General features: G+C 45.6%; 1 protein-coding gene across 18 annotated transcripts in view; it reads right to left on the bottom strand.

The window, feature by feature from the left end:
• MACF1 (microtubule actin crosslinking factor 1) overlaps window positions 1-17,529 on the bottom strand; it is a gene marked incomplete at its 5' end in the record, with an annotated part of 343,589 nt that overhangs the window by 68,195 nt on the left and 257,865 nt on the right. For all 18 annotated transcript variants that reach the window (XM_082612369.1, XM_082612354.1, XM_082612360.1 and 15 more), the window contains one exon: window positions 15,984-17,455. In XM_082612369.1, the coding sequence (XP_082468495.1) occupies window positions 15,984-17,455 (1,472 nt within the window). The remainder of the gene's footprint in view (window positions 1-15,983; window positions 17,456-17,529) is intronic.

Here is a 17,529-nt window from a genome sequence, read left to right as displayed (position 1 = left end):
GCTCCTCTCGGGCCGAGCGGGGGCGAGCCCTCCTCCCTCGCGCCGCGCGGCCCGCTCGCCCGCCGCTCGCTGGAAGTGCTCGGCTGGCGGGCGGCTCTCCTCCCCTTCCCCGCGCCGCCCCGCCCGGGCAGCCCCCCTGGACGCCGGGGAGCGCGACGCGGACAGCTAGGGGAGGAGGGCAGGGGCGGAGCCGCGGCGGGGAGCTGCCCGAGCGGGAGGGAGGGGGCGGCGGAGGCGATTGGAAGCCGAGGCACCGAAGGAGGGGCTTCTGCGCGGCTCCGGGCGAGAGAGCCCGGCGCCGTCCGCTCGGCTCACAGGCCCACACCCACCGCGCCCCGCCGGGCCGGAGGGAAAGCCCCGCCCCCCGAGAGGGCGAGGGGCGGGGAGCGACACCCGCGTGAGTCTCGGCCGCGCCGCGCAAATCCCCTGACAAAGGAAAGCCCCGCCCTCCTGCCGCGGGCCGGGCCCCCGCTGCCCCCGCCGCGTACCAACCCGCCGGGCTCCTAGCCCAAGGGCGAGCGAACCCAGAAGGGGCGCTCCCGCCGCCCCCCAGCCAGCCGGCTCTGGCGAGGGCCACTCTGGGCCCCATCTGCCGGCAGGGTAGCGATGCCGCCCGCATCGCTCCCGGATTCGGCTCTGCCGCCAAAGGGGTGTCCCTAGTCCCTCCAATGTCACCTTTAGCGCGCCTCTGCCGGGCCCAATAACACTCCAGCCTTAAACCTGGCACTTAAATTCGGACCAAGTTATTGGATAAACTCCAGCACCTTCTCCCTTCGGCTCCTCACGTACGTCAGGTCTTGTTCCATTCCCGCACCAAGATTTCTTTGCCCACAGATGTGAATGGTGTTGATGACTGAGGAGTAGGGAATTGGGGGGGCCGCGCGACGGTGGAGATACTGGCAGCAGTGCCCCACGCCCAAATACCTGGGCTCCTTTACTGCTGGGCACATCCAAGGAAACGTGAGCTCCTTGGGGCCAGCTAAAAAGCATGGGTATTTCAAGTCTCAAGATGGAAAATACTAGAGAAAAGTGGCCCACAATCCCGTCCACAGCTTTTTGGCTTTTAGAAAAGCCATCTAGGACTTCCCTGGTGGCGCAGTGGTTAAGAATCTGCCTGCCAATGCAGGGGACACGGGTTCGAGCCCTCGTCCGGAAAGATTCCACACGCCGCGGAGCAACTAAGCCCGTGCGTCAGAACTACTGAGCCTACGCTCTAGAGCCCGCAAGCCACAACCCCGCGAGCCGCAACTACTGATGCCCCTCCGCCTAGAGCCCGTGCTCCACAGCAAGAGAAGCCACTGCAATGAGAAGCCCCCACACTGCAACGAAGAGTAGTCCCTGCTCCCCGCAACTAGAGAAGAGCCTGTGCGCAGCAACGAAGACCCAAAGCCGCCAAAAATAAATCAATAAATTTATAAAAAGAAAAGAAAAGCCATCTAGTCACCTGGTGACTGTTAAACAAAGAAAGTACAAAGGGCAACCCACGAAACTGTCCACCAGAGGCAGCTGCATATCTGAAGGGGTGTAATACGCTGCTCCCTTTGTGATGGTCATTTTCTGATTTTATGAAGGAAAAAAAAATCTATTAAAATTACTGAATTGACCAAGTGGTCAATACAGATGGTAAAACTTATGGAAAAGTTATTTCTGTCCTTTACACAGACAGTAAGTGAAGCCAATAGTTGGTGTATGGAGATCTGGCAATGAAACCCTGAGCTGAGCCTTAGGCTTACTTGAGCCAGAGAGGTCCTTGACAAAAATGAGGTGTCAGCTGAAGCCTGTGATCAGAATAAGCAACCAAAAGACTGGCAAAATGTCTTACACTTCATTTCTCACTTTGAAGCTGATCAATTTCTGCCTACTCAAATCCTGAAGACTCTATCTGTAACTGAAAGGGAGGATGTGCAGACTAGATTGTGTCTTGACAGCCTTTCAAACTTGAATAGTCTTTAGTTCTAAAACTGTTAAAGGAGCTGCCCCAGAATCCTGAGTCCTCTTGGTCCTATACTGCAAGACACTAGAAACACTGCCCTCTGAGGAACAAACAGCAGAAAGAACCAAGAATGCTTGACCTAGAGAAGGTTCCAAGCAATATGATGAAGTATCTCTTTAGATATAGGCTGGGAAGTGGGAGGAAGGAAGCTTGTTCTGGATGTCTACTGAAGCTGGCACACTAAGATCCAAGGGCAGATTTCAAATCAACAAAGAGCTTTCTCACAACTATTCAAAGAATAGGGTGTCCCCTAAAGGGATGACTTTTCTGACCCTGGAGGTGTCTGAGCAGAAATTCAAGCAATCACTTGGCAGAGATTTGGGGAACGAGATTTACAATTCCTCGAACAGTTTGTTCAAGATGAATTTTAAGGTCCCTTCAAACTCTAACACAATGTGACTGGAAGGCTTGATAAGCTTACAGATCTGATACTTTACATTTCAGGGAATCTGGGTTTTAATTTTCCTTTAATTATTAAGTACAACTGGAAAAACCCAGGGAAGGCAAGATCAATTTCACTAGCAAATCTCCCTGGCCAAATACACTTACTTATGTGTTGAGATATCATAACAGACTGTTTAGTGTGCCAGGGGCCCTCTGGTTGGAAGAATCTGAGCAATTCTGGCTCTGGACTAAGGGTGTGTGGTTATTCTATTATAAAGAATGATATTGATGTGGAATCACAAACTTCATGGCCAGAAATTCCTTTCCTGTTTCCTCACCAAGGCAGGTGCCAGTCAATTCAGTCTTTTCTTAATCCCTCCCCACACCTATCTACCTTATTCTCACCACTCTCGCCAATGCTCCATATTATAATACAAATAAGTGGAGCATTTTAGCAACTATGAAGTTCAAATTCAAATTACTTATCAGCTTAAGTCACACTCTCTGACTAGCGTATTAGGAGACCATTACAGATAAATCTCCCCAAAATTCAAACACAGCCTTGTGGAAAGGATTACATAAAGTTGGCCAATTATCCCCCCTCCCCCGCAAAAAGTACTTCGCTCCTTGTGTAAAATCATCAGTTTGTGTTCAGAAGGAAAGGAGGCACAAAGTCTCTTTCCTCCGTGTCTTATTATTTTTTTAATCTGTTCATGAGTTTCTCCTTAGTTTTGGTATGTGGAACTCTGCCAATAGCCATCTCAGTGACTGAAATAAATACCTGATACAGCTTTCAACTTCTTGTTACCCTGACAGCTCCAACAAAAAAAAAGCATCTGTTCATTTCACATGCTGTGTATAAACTTTTAAAAAAAGAAGTACAGGGAGCACCCCCTTTGGATGCTTCCCCCATTCCTATAACACAAATATCTGTGCTGATGCCAAATTTCAAATTAGTTTCCAATTAGTTGATTACAGAGTTCAAAGAATTCTCTAGTCATTTCAAAATTCCTAAGAACAGAATTGGTATCAGATTTTCCTTTGGTGAACTTGGAAGAAAGAACAATCCTGGCCCTTCCTGCTGTCTCCTAATTAAAACAGCAAGGTGGAGTCTCCTCACACCCTAACACAGCTCCCTTTCCAAGTTTTGGACTTGGCACTTTGCCTTTGTCTGCTCCAGACTTAAACCACCAGCCTCCTAGGAAAATCTGGAGACCCCAGATCCACACTTCCTCAGATTCTATACTGCCTTTTCATCCACCTCTCTCTCTCTCGGAGGAGGATTCGTGCTGACTAGAGGAGGGGACAGAAGACTGGTTGGATCTTGCACGTTTAAAATTTACAAAACGCCTTTCATCTTATGATCTTTAGATTTTACAAGCTTTTATTTAGTGGCAAGTGGAAATTCCACAGTATTCGTCTGAACCTGTTGGGCATCAGTCACTACCATCCTTTTATTACACAAAGATGGCTACAGAGTGGCTCATTAAGCGATGCAGCATGATGTGAAGCTTGCTTTAAATGGGATACTAAGTGTATTTTTGAACTCATGAGAAAACTTTCCACACACTCTTCAGGAACTCTCATGACCTCTGTAAGCCCTTTCCTCCTTGTAGACTTTCCAAAAGACAGTGTATTAATCCCTCTTTAGCCACTCCCCAAGACAGTAGTGATGACAAAAGCACAGGGCTTTGTAAGTGAGAAAAGGCCTAACAGAAGAGGGGGAGGAAGGAAAGCAGGGGATTACGGAGGGAATCACATTTACTCATTAGGATCTGGATATACAGAGACAGTAAAGAAAGGATTTCTAAGTGAAGGACTAGAGGCAGGAAACCTAAAGAGGTAGGGACCCTAAAGAAGCAAATTCAAGGTTACCATGGTTTAAGTTATAGGATATATGCAAGGGAAAAATGAAAGGTCAGAATGGTAAGTAGCTCAAGGCCAGTTCACGAAGGCCCCTGAATGCCAAGCATGAACTTTTGCTTTATTCAGAACACCATGACTACACCAAGACTTACTTATTTAACTTACCAGGGGGTCATGCAAGTTACTGAGTGGTGTGTGGAAAGTTTCCAAAGAATTTGAGCCTGGCTGCTCATTCAACTGCCGTTTAATATATATTATTGCATTAAAAAAATCCAAATCCTTAATTTACAAATGACGCTTGGGGTGCTAAACTTACTTTTCCAAAGGAACACAGCTATTAAACACCTAAGCTCTTAAGATTTGAGCCTAGATCTGCTGATACTGCACTGGTATCAATATGTATAGAACAGAGTGTAGTTGGGGAAGATGGAAGGTGGAACAATCAGCTAGGAGGGTTACACAGTTTAGGTAACAGGTAACAAAAGCCCGGACTTGTGAAACTGAGGAAGGGGGTGGTAAAGAAATTGCAGAGGCAGACGATTTGGACTTTACAACTGATCTGATAGAAGGTAGCGGTTAGGGGGAAAAATACATTTAAAATAAGGCTGTCATATTACTCTTGGATGACTGAAAGGCACAGCAGTACTATAAAACAGCAGCAGGGAGGAAGGAAATACTGAAGGAGACAGCACATTCCATGTGGAGCATACTGAGTGTGAGGGACTCAAAGGCTACCCATGTGGAGGTGTCCAGAAAGACTGAAGTTCAGGGCAGAGATAGATACGTGGAAACCTTCTCTTGTAGAACAGTGAGGGGTTGGACATCCTGGGGCTGAGTGTGGAGAGAGGGGAGAAGAGGGCAGATGACGGGATCTCAGGCACCACATGTTGGGGAGGTAGAAAGACAAACCCAAACAGAAAGCAGAAGAGCGGCCAGAGAAGAAAATGGAGAGAGCACAAGGTCAGGAAAGTAAATGGACAGGAGGGTTTTAAGAAAGAAGATATGACGTTAAATGGTGCACAAGGAATGAGGAAGACAATGAGTTAGACAAGGCCACTAGCCTTGGCAACTAGGAGGTCAGTGAGTACTTCCGAAAGAACGGTTTCAGTGCAGTGATGGGGGCTGGGTCAGGCTGTAGGGGATTAAGGATAAGCAGTGGTGAGAAAGTAAGTATTGGTCCTCCCTTATTGCGACTCTTCTTTTGGCTTCCATGACACTGTGCTATACCGATGGTACCTTTCTAGCCAGTCCTTCTTTTGTGTCTTTGGGCTCCTCTTCCCGTCCTCTTTTTTTTTTTTTTTTTTTTTTTGTGGTATGCAGGCCCTTCACTGTTGTGGCCTCTCCAGCTGCGGAGCACAGGCTCCGGACGTGCAGGCTCAGTGGCCATGGCTCACGGGCCCAGCCACTCCGCGGCATGTGAGATCTTCCTGGACCGGGGCACAAACCCGTGTCCCCTGCATCGGCAGACAGACTCTCAACCACTGCGCCACCAGGGAAGCCCCTCTTCTCGTCCTCTTAAGGCAAGTAATTCCACAAGGTGTAGCCTTGGTTCTTTTCATTTGTTCAACAAATATTTATTGGGATCTACTATGTGCCCTAAACTATGCCAGACACTAAGGGAGAAAGTGATGAGCAAGACAGGATCAGGAGCCTATGTTCTAGTAGAGGAGACAGACATTCATTTTAACTCAATTGCAATAAGTACTCTGAAGGAAAAGCAAACAGTGCTATGAGAGCATCTGTCAAGGGCCCTGATGTGGTCTGGAGGTTCAGGGGAGGCTTCCTTGAGAAAGTGACCATGCGGGCTTTCACTTAACACCAAGAGTAGCCTTTCCAATTCTAAGATGGCATGACTTCACGACTTTCACAAAGTAGCAACTTTACAAAGGTGCTTAGCTATTTCCATGAAACATATCCCTGGGCTGAATCTCTAAGGAATCTTGCTGTAGGCGTCCTCTCTCCAATATTAGAAAAGGAGGTAAAGTAAGTAATACAGAGTCAAGAGATTTTTGAAAACTCTTTCATTTTGTTACTAAAGCAATTCTTATCACTGATCACAAACAACTTAGGTTTGAATTTAAAGAATTAGACCCAGGGCTTCCCTGGTGGCGCAGTGGTTGAGAGTCCGCCTGCCGATGCAGGGGACACGGGTTTGTGCCCCGGTCCGGGAAGATCCCACATGCCGCGGAGCGGCCGGCCCGTGAGCCACGGCCGCTGAGCCTGCGCCTCCGGAGCCTGTGCTCCACAACGAGAGAGGCCACAACAGTGAGAGGCCTGTGTACCACAAAAAAAAAAAAAAAAAAAAAGAATTAGACCCAAATCAGAGCTCTTCCTCTGGGAGTGAACTGCAAGATGAGAGAGATATTAAATGGTTTACTTGAATGGATGCAATGAATTCAAGCTGGAGAAGACCTAAGACAAGTTCAATTTCTTTGAATTCTTATCTTCTTCTTCCCTTGCTCACAAATACACGTAACCGAATACTAGAAACATACATTTGCTGAAAGCTTTTCTGTAAAACATCTTGATCTGGTATATGTGCTTGGCAGAGAGATTAATTATATCCGTGTTTTTAAGCTGCTTCCTCTGAAATTAAGCTGATATTTTTTCCCCTCACATCTTAATGTTTTAATTAAAGATTGATTAATATTAAGAGGTGTCTCTCTCAAAGATGCTGACTTGGTAGTTGCCATTGTATGGCAACAGAGGAAGGTAACATGGTCTATGCTAAAAGCTAATTAGGCCAAGGACCCTGAGATCATTAAAGTTGATCTGCTAGGTAACTGAGTGACTGGGGAAGTCACTGAGCTGGTAATGGCTTCTGGTTAATTCTGGTTAATGATTTGAAAATAATACTGATTTGTAGAGCACATAAGCCAAGGTCAAAATGGTCTCAGAGAAACTTGCTGGCTGTGGGATTCTGATAGCAATGAATGAATAAATTAATTAATAACCATGTATATGTATGTATGTGTACATACAGTATATTTAAAGCTGTGTTAAGGAGTCATGACCTAAACCTGTCTATGTATTGCTGGTATAGGGCTGGAAACGAGCTCTTCATTTGTTCCCCAGAAAAACTGCTCAGGAAGGCTCTTTGTCCATCCACCTGTTTCATTGCTGTCATCAAACTAATTTACTTTATCTTCATCATTTCCATTTTTTTCAAGAAGAAAAAGAACTAATTTAATCTGGTGCTGGGTCTTAGATCAAATCTTCTGGGGAATGGTCAAGCTGTAGGCACCAAGGGAATAACTTTTCTTATTAAAAAGATTTCACAATATTATAATTTGTGTGTCTGGATAAACTTCTTAAAAGAATATTATCATTTACTGAGCACTAAATATCTGCCTAGGGTTTTCATCCACATCACTTCATTTAATTCTCATAAAAACCCTCAAGGTAGGATTTACCACTGTTCACATTTTATAGTTTAAATAACTATACAGAGAGGTTAAGTAATTTCCCCCAAGGTCACTCAGCTAGTAAATGATAGAGCCAGAATTCAAAGTTGAATATTTCTGACAACCTCGTATTCAGTTTTTCTCACTATGCCAAGCTGAATGAAGTATGAAGATTCTTCTTGGTGTCAACTGGTTGAGTAAATGACTATAAGACAGTATTTCAGAACCTGGCTTTCTTCAGGTGCACCTAAAGTAGTAAATTCCTTAGTTTTACTTTGTTCAGGCTAATACTGAAATGAAACTGTCTTCCTTTAACATATGCTAACTAGTAGAGAAGGAAGGGAGCCCAGAGGCAAGATGTAGAGGTGAGGAATCCAGGCTCGGATTAGAATTTCTCAGGACACACAAGGATTTACCTCAAGTGTTGCGGAACAGTCAGCATTTTGAATCCTACGGCTCACGTGGCGTATGAGAAATAAAGAGCATTCACTCAATCAGTCAAATATTCACTAATCTCCAACTATGCATATATCCATGTGCTAACTACTTTGAGAGACACAAAAATGGATATATTAAGATGAGGGATGGGACAATGCATATAATTATTAAACGCCAAAATTAGGCAGTATATGATGAAGGCCAAATGAGTTACATATATTAAGTGATTTAAGAGAATGGGAGAAGTAGTGAGCTAGCCTGGGGTGGGGGGGGGGCGATCAAGAAGGTTTTGAGGAGATCAGGTATGAGTAGAAATCAAATAGGTAAAATGAATAAGAAGTGCTTGGGATAAGTGGATGGAGTGGATGGTCTATATAGGAAACAAGACTGGATAGACAGTAGGGATCAAAAATGTGGTTCCTAAGACTGAGGAAGCAAAAAAGTGGAGGCACAGATACAGACCAGTTTTGCAGGATGCCACCACTTAATCCATCAGATCGGATGGCTCCTGCATGGATCTGGCGGAAGGATAAGTACTCACAGAAAGAAGGGTGAATACAGACAGACGCTAAGGGAAAACCACCTTGGAGGCCCAAGTTTTAGAAGGCTACAGCATAATTTATGTCTGTTTTTTTCCGTGGGAACCATGTGCATACACACTAGCTGTCCAATCACACTAGCTCTCTGCATTCCTAACAGAGGATCTTTTGTTTCGAATAGCAAGGCTCAAAAGAGACAGTCTGATAAAATCACACTGAGGTCAGTACTCCCAGCTGGTGCAGGGCTGATGCCATTCCATAACACACCCTACAGGAAGCAGCTTGAGATACACAGCTGATTGATTTCCACAGCAGGAACCTTGTGGCAGGCAGGGTGGGGTGCGGACTGGTCAAGCATGGAGAGAATTCTTTAGCCGCTGACTCAAATTAGTTCACCAAGATCCTGACCTGATCCAACAGATCTGTACAAGTCATTCTCAGAACCAACACTGTTTCTTAACTAAATTTTGAAAAAAGGGAGGAAAACCACGAAGCTTCCCCAGGCAATGGGACTTTTCATCAGTTAACTCTTACTTGTTATGGAATCTGAAAAGGGCAAAATATCAAAACCCCCTATATTTCTAGAAGTGGGCTGAATAACCCTTTATTGCAAGGGGCTATCCTGTGTATTATAGGAAATTTAGCAGCGCCCACTAGATGCCAGTAGCAGCCTCCCCAGTTGTGACAGTAAAAAATGTCTCTAGACATTGTCAAATGTCCTCCAAGGGCCAAAACTGCTCCTCCCACCCCCACTGAGGGCCACTGGTCAAGCACGAGCTTTGGTGCCAAACAGATCTTTCCAATCCCGGCTCTAACATTTATTTGCTCTGTGCTTGAACAGGTTACTTTAACATCTTCAAATCTCAGTTTTCTTACCTGCAACTGGGATTTTAAATGTCTGATTTACGGGGGGGTTAGGATCGGAGATAATTTAGACTTAGGTCTCTCTTACTGTTCTTACTGCTGTATCACCACCACTGCAATTCTTTGTGCCTGTTTCTCCTACTGCACTGTTAACTAGAGACTATCTGAGACCCCAGCTCTCACCACAAGGACTGGCCCAGAGCAAGTGCTCAGTAAGGATGGACTGAAAGGAATACAGAGCCCCTTCCTCCTAACCCCCAAAAAGTGATCCACAGACCATCACCTTATAGCACTTATTCTCATCCCTGGGTGGCAAAAGTTCTGAAAGGTCCACATTTCAAATCACAGTACTGGTGGTAGGAAAATAGCTTGTGAAGGCCCAGGGGATAAGTGTATCCCATTAATCTTCCACAGCCACTAACAGAGACTGGTATTTGAAAAGCACTCGGTAGTGGCACTGGCAAAGTAATAAGGAAGGTGGGAAGGGAGCACATTCTCCCCATAGCTAGGTTTTTCCAACCAGGACAGCTGAGACTTGGGAAGAGTCTGTCTGGCAGGAGACAGCCTTTTGGTGCAGTAATGCTTTGGTGCAGTGACCTGACCTGACCTGACTCCCTGTGGGACTGATTTTATTCCTGGTAAACCAACCACCTCTAACAACAAAATGCCCTTAAAAGCAACTCATCGTACTTCCTAGAGAATCACCACTTATGGCTCGTGTGCCAGCCAGGTAGCTGGAAAGTGCCCAGGACTAGGCTAAGGCTGAGACCACTTACCATGCATTCAAGACACAGCGAGAGAGAAAGCCCCATTCTGCAAGTCTGTGCTTATCTCAATCATGTCCACTAATCAAAACTCAACAATAAACACAAGTTCTGCACAGGATAAATTCTAGTTTTTCTGGACACACATGTTTCACATGATGATCAATCTTGGTTGCAAATGCTACATGCTGACACTACATGTGAAGAATTTCAGTAAACTCAAAGAGAAACTCCTCACTCCTTCCGATTGAGGATATATTCGCTTTTGCTTTAAAATCTTCCCTTTGCTATCAAAATTTCCAGATGGATTTTTGTGAAATCCATCAACACTTTCTTGTCGCCCTTCCGTTTGATTTTACTACCTTCACTGAGGCGTGAGGCTCCTTCAAGATGATGTAATGGCTACAACCTTGGGATTTTGCTTGTGGTGCTGATATTTAAAATATTAATGGCAATACTTTAAAATGGGGCTGGAAAAAGTTCAACATGAAGCAAACTTAAGGGTCTTAAAGGCTCCTTCACCTTCTCCCCACCCAGCTGCTACGGTGTGGGTGGAGCGGATTATTACAGAGCATTGGAATTCTTGGGGGGAGGGGGAGGTAAAGAGGGGGATGGTCACATAAGGGTTATAAATATCAGCAGCCGAACTGTGAGCTCCTGGGCTGAGAACAGACTGTAGTCTCCCCTTAAAGGCACAGAGCAAGGAAGCTCCCTCAAGTATTTCCACAAAGGAAGTTCCTGTTCTCCACAGAAATGCTCCATCAGCTGAACACCTGCAACAACCACTCTATGCAAAAGAAACCGCAGATGCCAGGAAAAGTGACGAGATTTTTAAACCAAACACAGATCAGCACCAGCAAAAATAAAGAATCCAGGGCCCAGCCTGAGGGTGTTGCTAACTACACAGTCAAACCCAGATTACCAGACGGTAGCTTGCCAGTCAATATTTATCTTAACGAGCACCTTTTCCAACTGAGACCTAAATTTCCCACATACGGGTGGCAATTTTCTCCTATCTAGGGCAATGGTTCTCAACTGAGGGAAAATTTTTCTTTCCAGGGGACATCTGGCAATGTCTAGAGGCATTTTTGGCTGTCACACTGGGGGAAGGTTGCTACTGGCATCTAGTGGGCAAAGATCAGGGATGCTGCTAAACATCCTACAATGCACCGGACAGCTGCCCACAACAAAGAATCATCCAGCCCAAAATATCAGGAGTGCTCAAGTTGAGAAACCCTGTTCTAGGGCATTCGTTTTACTTCCTTGGACCCCAGTAGTTCCTATTGGAGTAGCCTTGTTTAAGGAAGAAGGAAAAAACCAAGGCAGGCCAAGGGTCAGCACAAGGCAGGGCAGGCAGGGGTGGTGAGGGTCTACTCATCTTATCTTGACTGCTGTAAAGCTGGAGGTACCTAAACCTCCGGTGACAGACAGGTCACACCAAGTGTGATTTCCTTTCTCTCCAAGGGCAGGTAGATAATGCTAACCTCACTTGCTTTCTTCTCTGGTAAATCTAACTGGCAAAGACGAAGATGAGCTGATACTGTCTTTGTAATTATTTGAAAGTAAGGAGTGAATATCTATCATTGTGCAAACTGGCAGTCTCTCAGCTCCATGGCAGGCCCTGTCCTCCAAGGGTTTTCACACGTGCTCACAGTGAAGCTTATGCTTGCTTTTCGTGAGGCCAAAAAATCAGATGAACAGGTTTATGGGGCTTTCTTGTTCTGGCTTCATAGTAGGATAGAGGTCCCCAGACAGAAGCTGCAAGTGTATGCAGTCCCTGACCCTGGGCTAGACTCAGACTGAATCAGGACTGAGAACAGTCCTAAGAAAGCCTGCTGCCTTACCTGTAGCCCACCAAACCCCAGACCTCCACACGTCCTGACTGAGAGGCAGGCGTGGTTCCTGAGGGGGGTGCAAGGGAGGGGCTGGTGTAAGACTCAGAATGATCTCAATTCTTGGGCTTCCCTGGTGGCGCAGTGGTTGAGAGTCCGCCTGCAGATGCAGGGGACACGGGTTTCTGCCCCGGTCCGGGAATATCCCACATGCCACAGAGCGGCTAGGCCTGTGAGCCATGGCCACTGAGCCTGCGCGTCCGGAGCCTGTGCTCCGCAAGGGGAGAGGCCACAACAGTGAGAGGCCCGCGTACCGCAAAAAAAAAAAGAATGATCTCAATTCTTGATTACAAAACCTACATAGGGAATTTCAAAATGAGGAAAGCTTCTTGTTATCATCAGACTTACAGATTTCTTCTCCAAATCTGGAGTCTTTCTCTTCCCTTCCTAGGAAGGTCACCCTGGGGGAATTCTTTGACTTAAGTTTCAGTGAAATAAAGGTCCCTCCTTTCTTGTTAGACTAGTTATATATATACAGTTCCTTTTCCTCACTAATCAGAGTCTCTCTTGTTCAGGAAAACAGAATTTCCTGAAGAGATCAGCCAAAGTCTTTTCCTTCCAGTTTTCTGCAAACATGCTCAATATTCTCTTTCGTGATTTCTGGAATGGCTTCTTCCTTTCTACTTCCAACAGAGAGCAGAACCCAGTAAAGCGCCTAACTCAGGAGGTTTGAGGTTTTTGCCTGTTTAGTGGGAAAGGACTCTCTTCCATTCCCGTCTGATAGGTCCTCACTGGCTGTCCAGATTCTATCAATTATTCAGAAGCAATCGAGGGAAAAGTCTTTCCTAGGAATAATGACTTTCAGTTTTTCACATTCATTTAAGAAGGAAATAACTTTTCCCAGAGGCTAACTGCCTTTCCTAGCATTTTTCAGCACTGTTGCACAAGTAAGCCTGGGGTTCTCCACAGACCTGACTCATTTTTCTACTCTGACCATCCCCAGTGGAGTCAGCTAGGTCAAAGCACAGCCCACGTTTCCATCTCACAGATTCATACCCTCCTCTCTACAGCAGATTCTGTGCTGAGAGCGTGATCTCATTGTAAAAAGACAAGAGTTGAAAACTTAAAGCGAACACTGTTTTTTTAATATTTACCTTCATCTCTGTTTTTTCTTATTAAAAACAATTTGAATCTGAAAGCAGAGTCACACTGTACGCATCTGGTCTGCTGCTGGTGTGAGGCAAGATTAACCTATCGCTGGACTACTCCGCACATTAACCCAGGAACTCAACGCTCAGTCACGAAAATGACTCAGTCCTCAGAATGGGTCCAAAAAGACCTTCCCTTGGCTCAGCCTCTAGGGAACTGTGAACTGACACACAGAGCTTTTCCCTTCTCATTATTTTCACTTCCCATGAGCTCAGCATGAGCTAAGCCAGTACTGTGTTCCTCCTCTCCTGCCTCAAAACCTTTGCTGGGAGGAGGCAACAACTCTTCCCAAAGCCCTTGACTTTACAAGGTGGACCTGTGGAACCAGGTTTCTGATTTGCACCCCCAGCTGGAGGAGGGTACACACGGGCACCCAACTTCACCACCCTCCTTCTCGCACTCATCTTCTCATCTTGCCTTGTCACCACCAGTTCCCTGCAGATAAACACACTGGCCCCAGCCGCCATATCCACAGTATTGGTGGTGGGAGGCTTCTTAGAAAGCAGCAAAACAAGTCTGTTATCCCAAGCAACTAAGCAGCTACTGAACCCTGAGTGCTGCTGGGCTACATACTAGGATACAAATAAAATACGGGAATGTCCAATAATTTCTCAAAAGCTTTCAGCAGCGTCAAAATTCAGAATGTCTCTAGAAACCAAGGATTAAATGAAAAGGAAACAATCGCTTGTCCTCAAATCCAAACACTATATATGTCTGCCTGTGGATTCTTTTTTATATCCTAGGTCATATTTAATACAATTTTAACAGGCTTGTTTAGTTTGTTTTCTAGCTCACTGAAGATCAGAAGGACGGGACAGACTGCTCAAGGCAGACTCAGTGACAGCAGTGAAAGGTAAAGCAGTGAGAAATAATACCTCATATCAGGGTCATGGGGGAAGAGGCAGAAACCACATCCCCCCATGGATACATACACAGACACATACATCCAACCCAACCAGTACAGCAATTAGAGGCCCTAAACAAGGACTTCAATACAGAACTCAAACTGCATGGTAATTTAAGAACATTTAGTACAAAGCAGCCTCACCATAGTAGAGAACAGTATAATCTGTTTAGTAATGCTAACCTGCACTCATAAAAACTTACATACAATATAATGTTTAAGAAATTAGGCAAATAAAAGTTAAAATCATTCCATATAAACCAGAATCTAGTTTGATAAAACTACTTTGGTGCCTCAAGGGATAAGCTTCAATTTTCTAAAAAACTCATTTAGTTGGTTAGACAGCTGATTCTAAGTAACCCAGATCCAAGTAAATCAGATAAATGAAGCATGCCTGTAGCAGAGCCTCTCCTTTTGAGGGGCTTACAATGGAAGAGGGAAGAAAAGCCCACGTGGTGAAGCAGGAAAGGCCACCCAGCCACTGGATTAGGTGTGGGCATTTCCCAGAGGATAACATGTGGGCTCATGGCTTTGAACTTTCTCTACCTACCCTTTCCTCACCCGGTGCCTCAAGAATCCCAAACACGACGACCTGTGTTGCTCCACATGGCACTGTAAGGGGGTCTTCAGCCAATGACCCACCTTAGTGTGCTAAACATTCCCCAATCTAGAAGGCCCTTCTGAAAAAGCCACCTTTCTGCACCTGGATCCTGTCTACAAATTTGTGATCTTTTTCAGGACCACGTGGCTCTGACCTGGCATCAACCAACACCACCTTTCCATCCATGTTTTTAACAGAAAGAATCCTAACAGGCAGGGGCTCTGAGAGAACAAATTAACTCTGATGGCAGAGTGTTACTGTGTAAGTAGGAACAATCACCACTGGTGATGGAAGTAAGGTATCCTTTCCAAATCTACTCCAGGCACCAAGAAGGAAAGAGCAAGCAAACAGGCCTCCGGCAGGGGAAGCGAGGCGCTTTTAGGTTAAGCCTTGGGGTGAAAGGCTCATGCGGTGAGAGCCAAGACCCAGCAGACAGCCCTGGGTTCCAAACCCAGACCTGGCAAATTTGCGCTTTTGAGTCAACTCCTCTCACCTTCCCGGTTGTTTTAATATAGACTCACAAAATCTCAGGACTGGAAATTCTGACTCAGGCAAAGAATCAAAATATTTTTGCAGTTAAGGCAGTGCTTCTCAAACTCTCGTACGGGCAGAGAACTTGTGCTCTGGAGGAGTCTAAGGTGTAGTCTTAAGCACTACTTGCTGCAAGTGGAAAATTTCTTTGAAGTGTCATGTTTTGTCTTAATAATTCATGAGAATTTTTCATTTTGTCTCATAATACCTCAATAATTTTCCCTCAAAATCTGTGAAAAAATCCACACTTTAGCAAGATGAGCCCATGTTTATCTTACGGATTCTCATACCTCAATACGAAAAACAGGGCCCTCAACAAACATTCACTACTGTTATAAAATTGGTTAATTTGAATTCTCAAGAATTCATAAGAGAAGATTCTTAGAGTAAGAAATAAGGTTTGGACATTTCTTTCTATACCCTTAATTTGTTATAAACATTAAAATAAATTACAATAGAAAAATGTTCAAACCTGTTGCCCAGAAGTCCAAGAGACTGTCTAGTCTCCAAACTGTGTGCTATGGTGGTGACAGAAGTGAGAATAATGAAACCAGGGACAGAAGTTAAGATGTGTACTCAGTCAGTCTCCAAGTTACAAGAAAAGAAATACACATATTAGACAGAAAAAGATTAAAAAACAAGGGTAAGACTTACTTTAAAATCTGCTAATTGTTGGTTGATGACATCCACCTCGGTCCCCACTACCCACTGGAGCGCTTCCCCCTCCTCTGCTGCTGTGGTCATGTCATTGAGTGTTTTCAGCTTCCGATAGAAGTCCTCGACCCGGCCCAGGGTCAGCTCCAGCTGCTCCCGCCGAGCTTTACTCCTCTCCATCAGTTTGCCACACTGTTTGCTCAGGGCTTCTAGCTCCCTCTTGAGTCCTAACAAGTCCAGAGTCCCTTCTTCCTCCAGCATTTGTCGGCACTCTGTTTCAGAGGCTTCTATGTCTAACCTGAGGGCTTGGATTTTGTTAAGGAACAGCCGTACATCCTCGATCTGGGACTGGAGGCTATCAGTGTCTCTGCCGATAGCACCCATGCCATCGAGCTCATCGTCCAGGTCTGCCAGCTGAGAAAACATTTCTCGGACCCGGCAGTGAAACTGGCCAATGCCCTCCAGCTTGTTTTCCATTGCCATGCAACCACTGTTCACTCTTTGCTTCACTTCTAGGAACTCCTGCTGGGTGACCTCAGCTTGATGCAGAAGTTGGGAAGCATCAGATCCGTCCGGGGCATCTTCTACCAGGCCCCGAGTGAAGTTCCTCAGATAGTCCACCTGTGGCTCCAGGGTCTGCAGCGCTTCCTGTTGGGCTCTTAGCTTCTCCAGGTTCTTGTTGCTGCAGGCTTGAGAGCCAAGAGCATCAAAGATCTCAAGTTGGTGTTTGGCCCCTTCAACTTTCTTTTCAATATTCTTAAAGCTTTCCTGGAACTCCTTGAGCCTCTGAGTCATTTCTTCAAGGGATCCTGTTTTGGCCTGTAGCTCTTCTGTAATGGAATCCATGTTCTGGTTGATCCCAGCCTTCTCATCCCGGATATCATCCTCATCTGTTTCTGAAGAGTTGATCAGAATGTCAGCAGCACTGTTCAGGATTTCTAGCAGGGAGCGGCGCTTTTCCACCTCACTCAGCATAGCCTTCGATCTCAGGAGATTGGACTCCAGCTGCACTGGATCCAGAGTGACCCGCAAGTCAGACATCTTGACCTTACAATCTTCTATCCATGGCACGAGATCTTCCACATGCCACTGATATTTCTGAGCTTTCTGCAGACAGTCCTTGAGCCTGGACTGTCTGTCTGCAGTTTTTTTACTAAGCTCTTCCCAATGGCTCTTGAGCTCAAAGAGCTGGCTTTGTAAAGTTTTCTTCTCTTCTCCAGGAGGTACAGAAAGAAGCAGAGATTCTCCTTCTGCCACAATCACCTCATAGGAACCACTGTGTTGGTTAAGGTTCTTCTGAAACTCTTCATTCTCCTGTAGCTGAGACTGTAGCCGGTCTAATTTTGCAGAAATTGGGCGGTTTTTTGCTTGCTGGCTTTGTTTGTCATCCAACCAGGTTCTCAGCTCATCAAACATTTGCTGGAACTGCTGGGTGCTGGCAAGAGCTGCCTGGAGTCTGTTCATGCGATCAGCTGAAATGAGAAAATCAAATTTAAATCATCAAGTCTGAACATGGCATTTAAAATGTTTGCTGAGAGTACATGGT

The sequence above is a fragment of the Mesoplodon mirus genome (genome assembly GCF_964341445.2).
Source record: "Mesoplodon mirus genome assembly, chromosome: 3".
In the NCBI taxonomy this organism is placed as follows: domain Eukaryota; kingdom Metazoa; phylum Chordata; class Mammalia; order Artiodactyla; family Ziphiidae; genus Mesoplodon; species Mesoplodon mirus.
The sequence above is the reverse complement of the archived record's forward strand: the minus strand, read 5'-3'. Positions and strand labels throughout refer to the sequence as shown.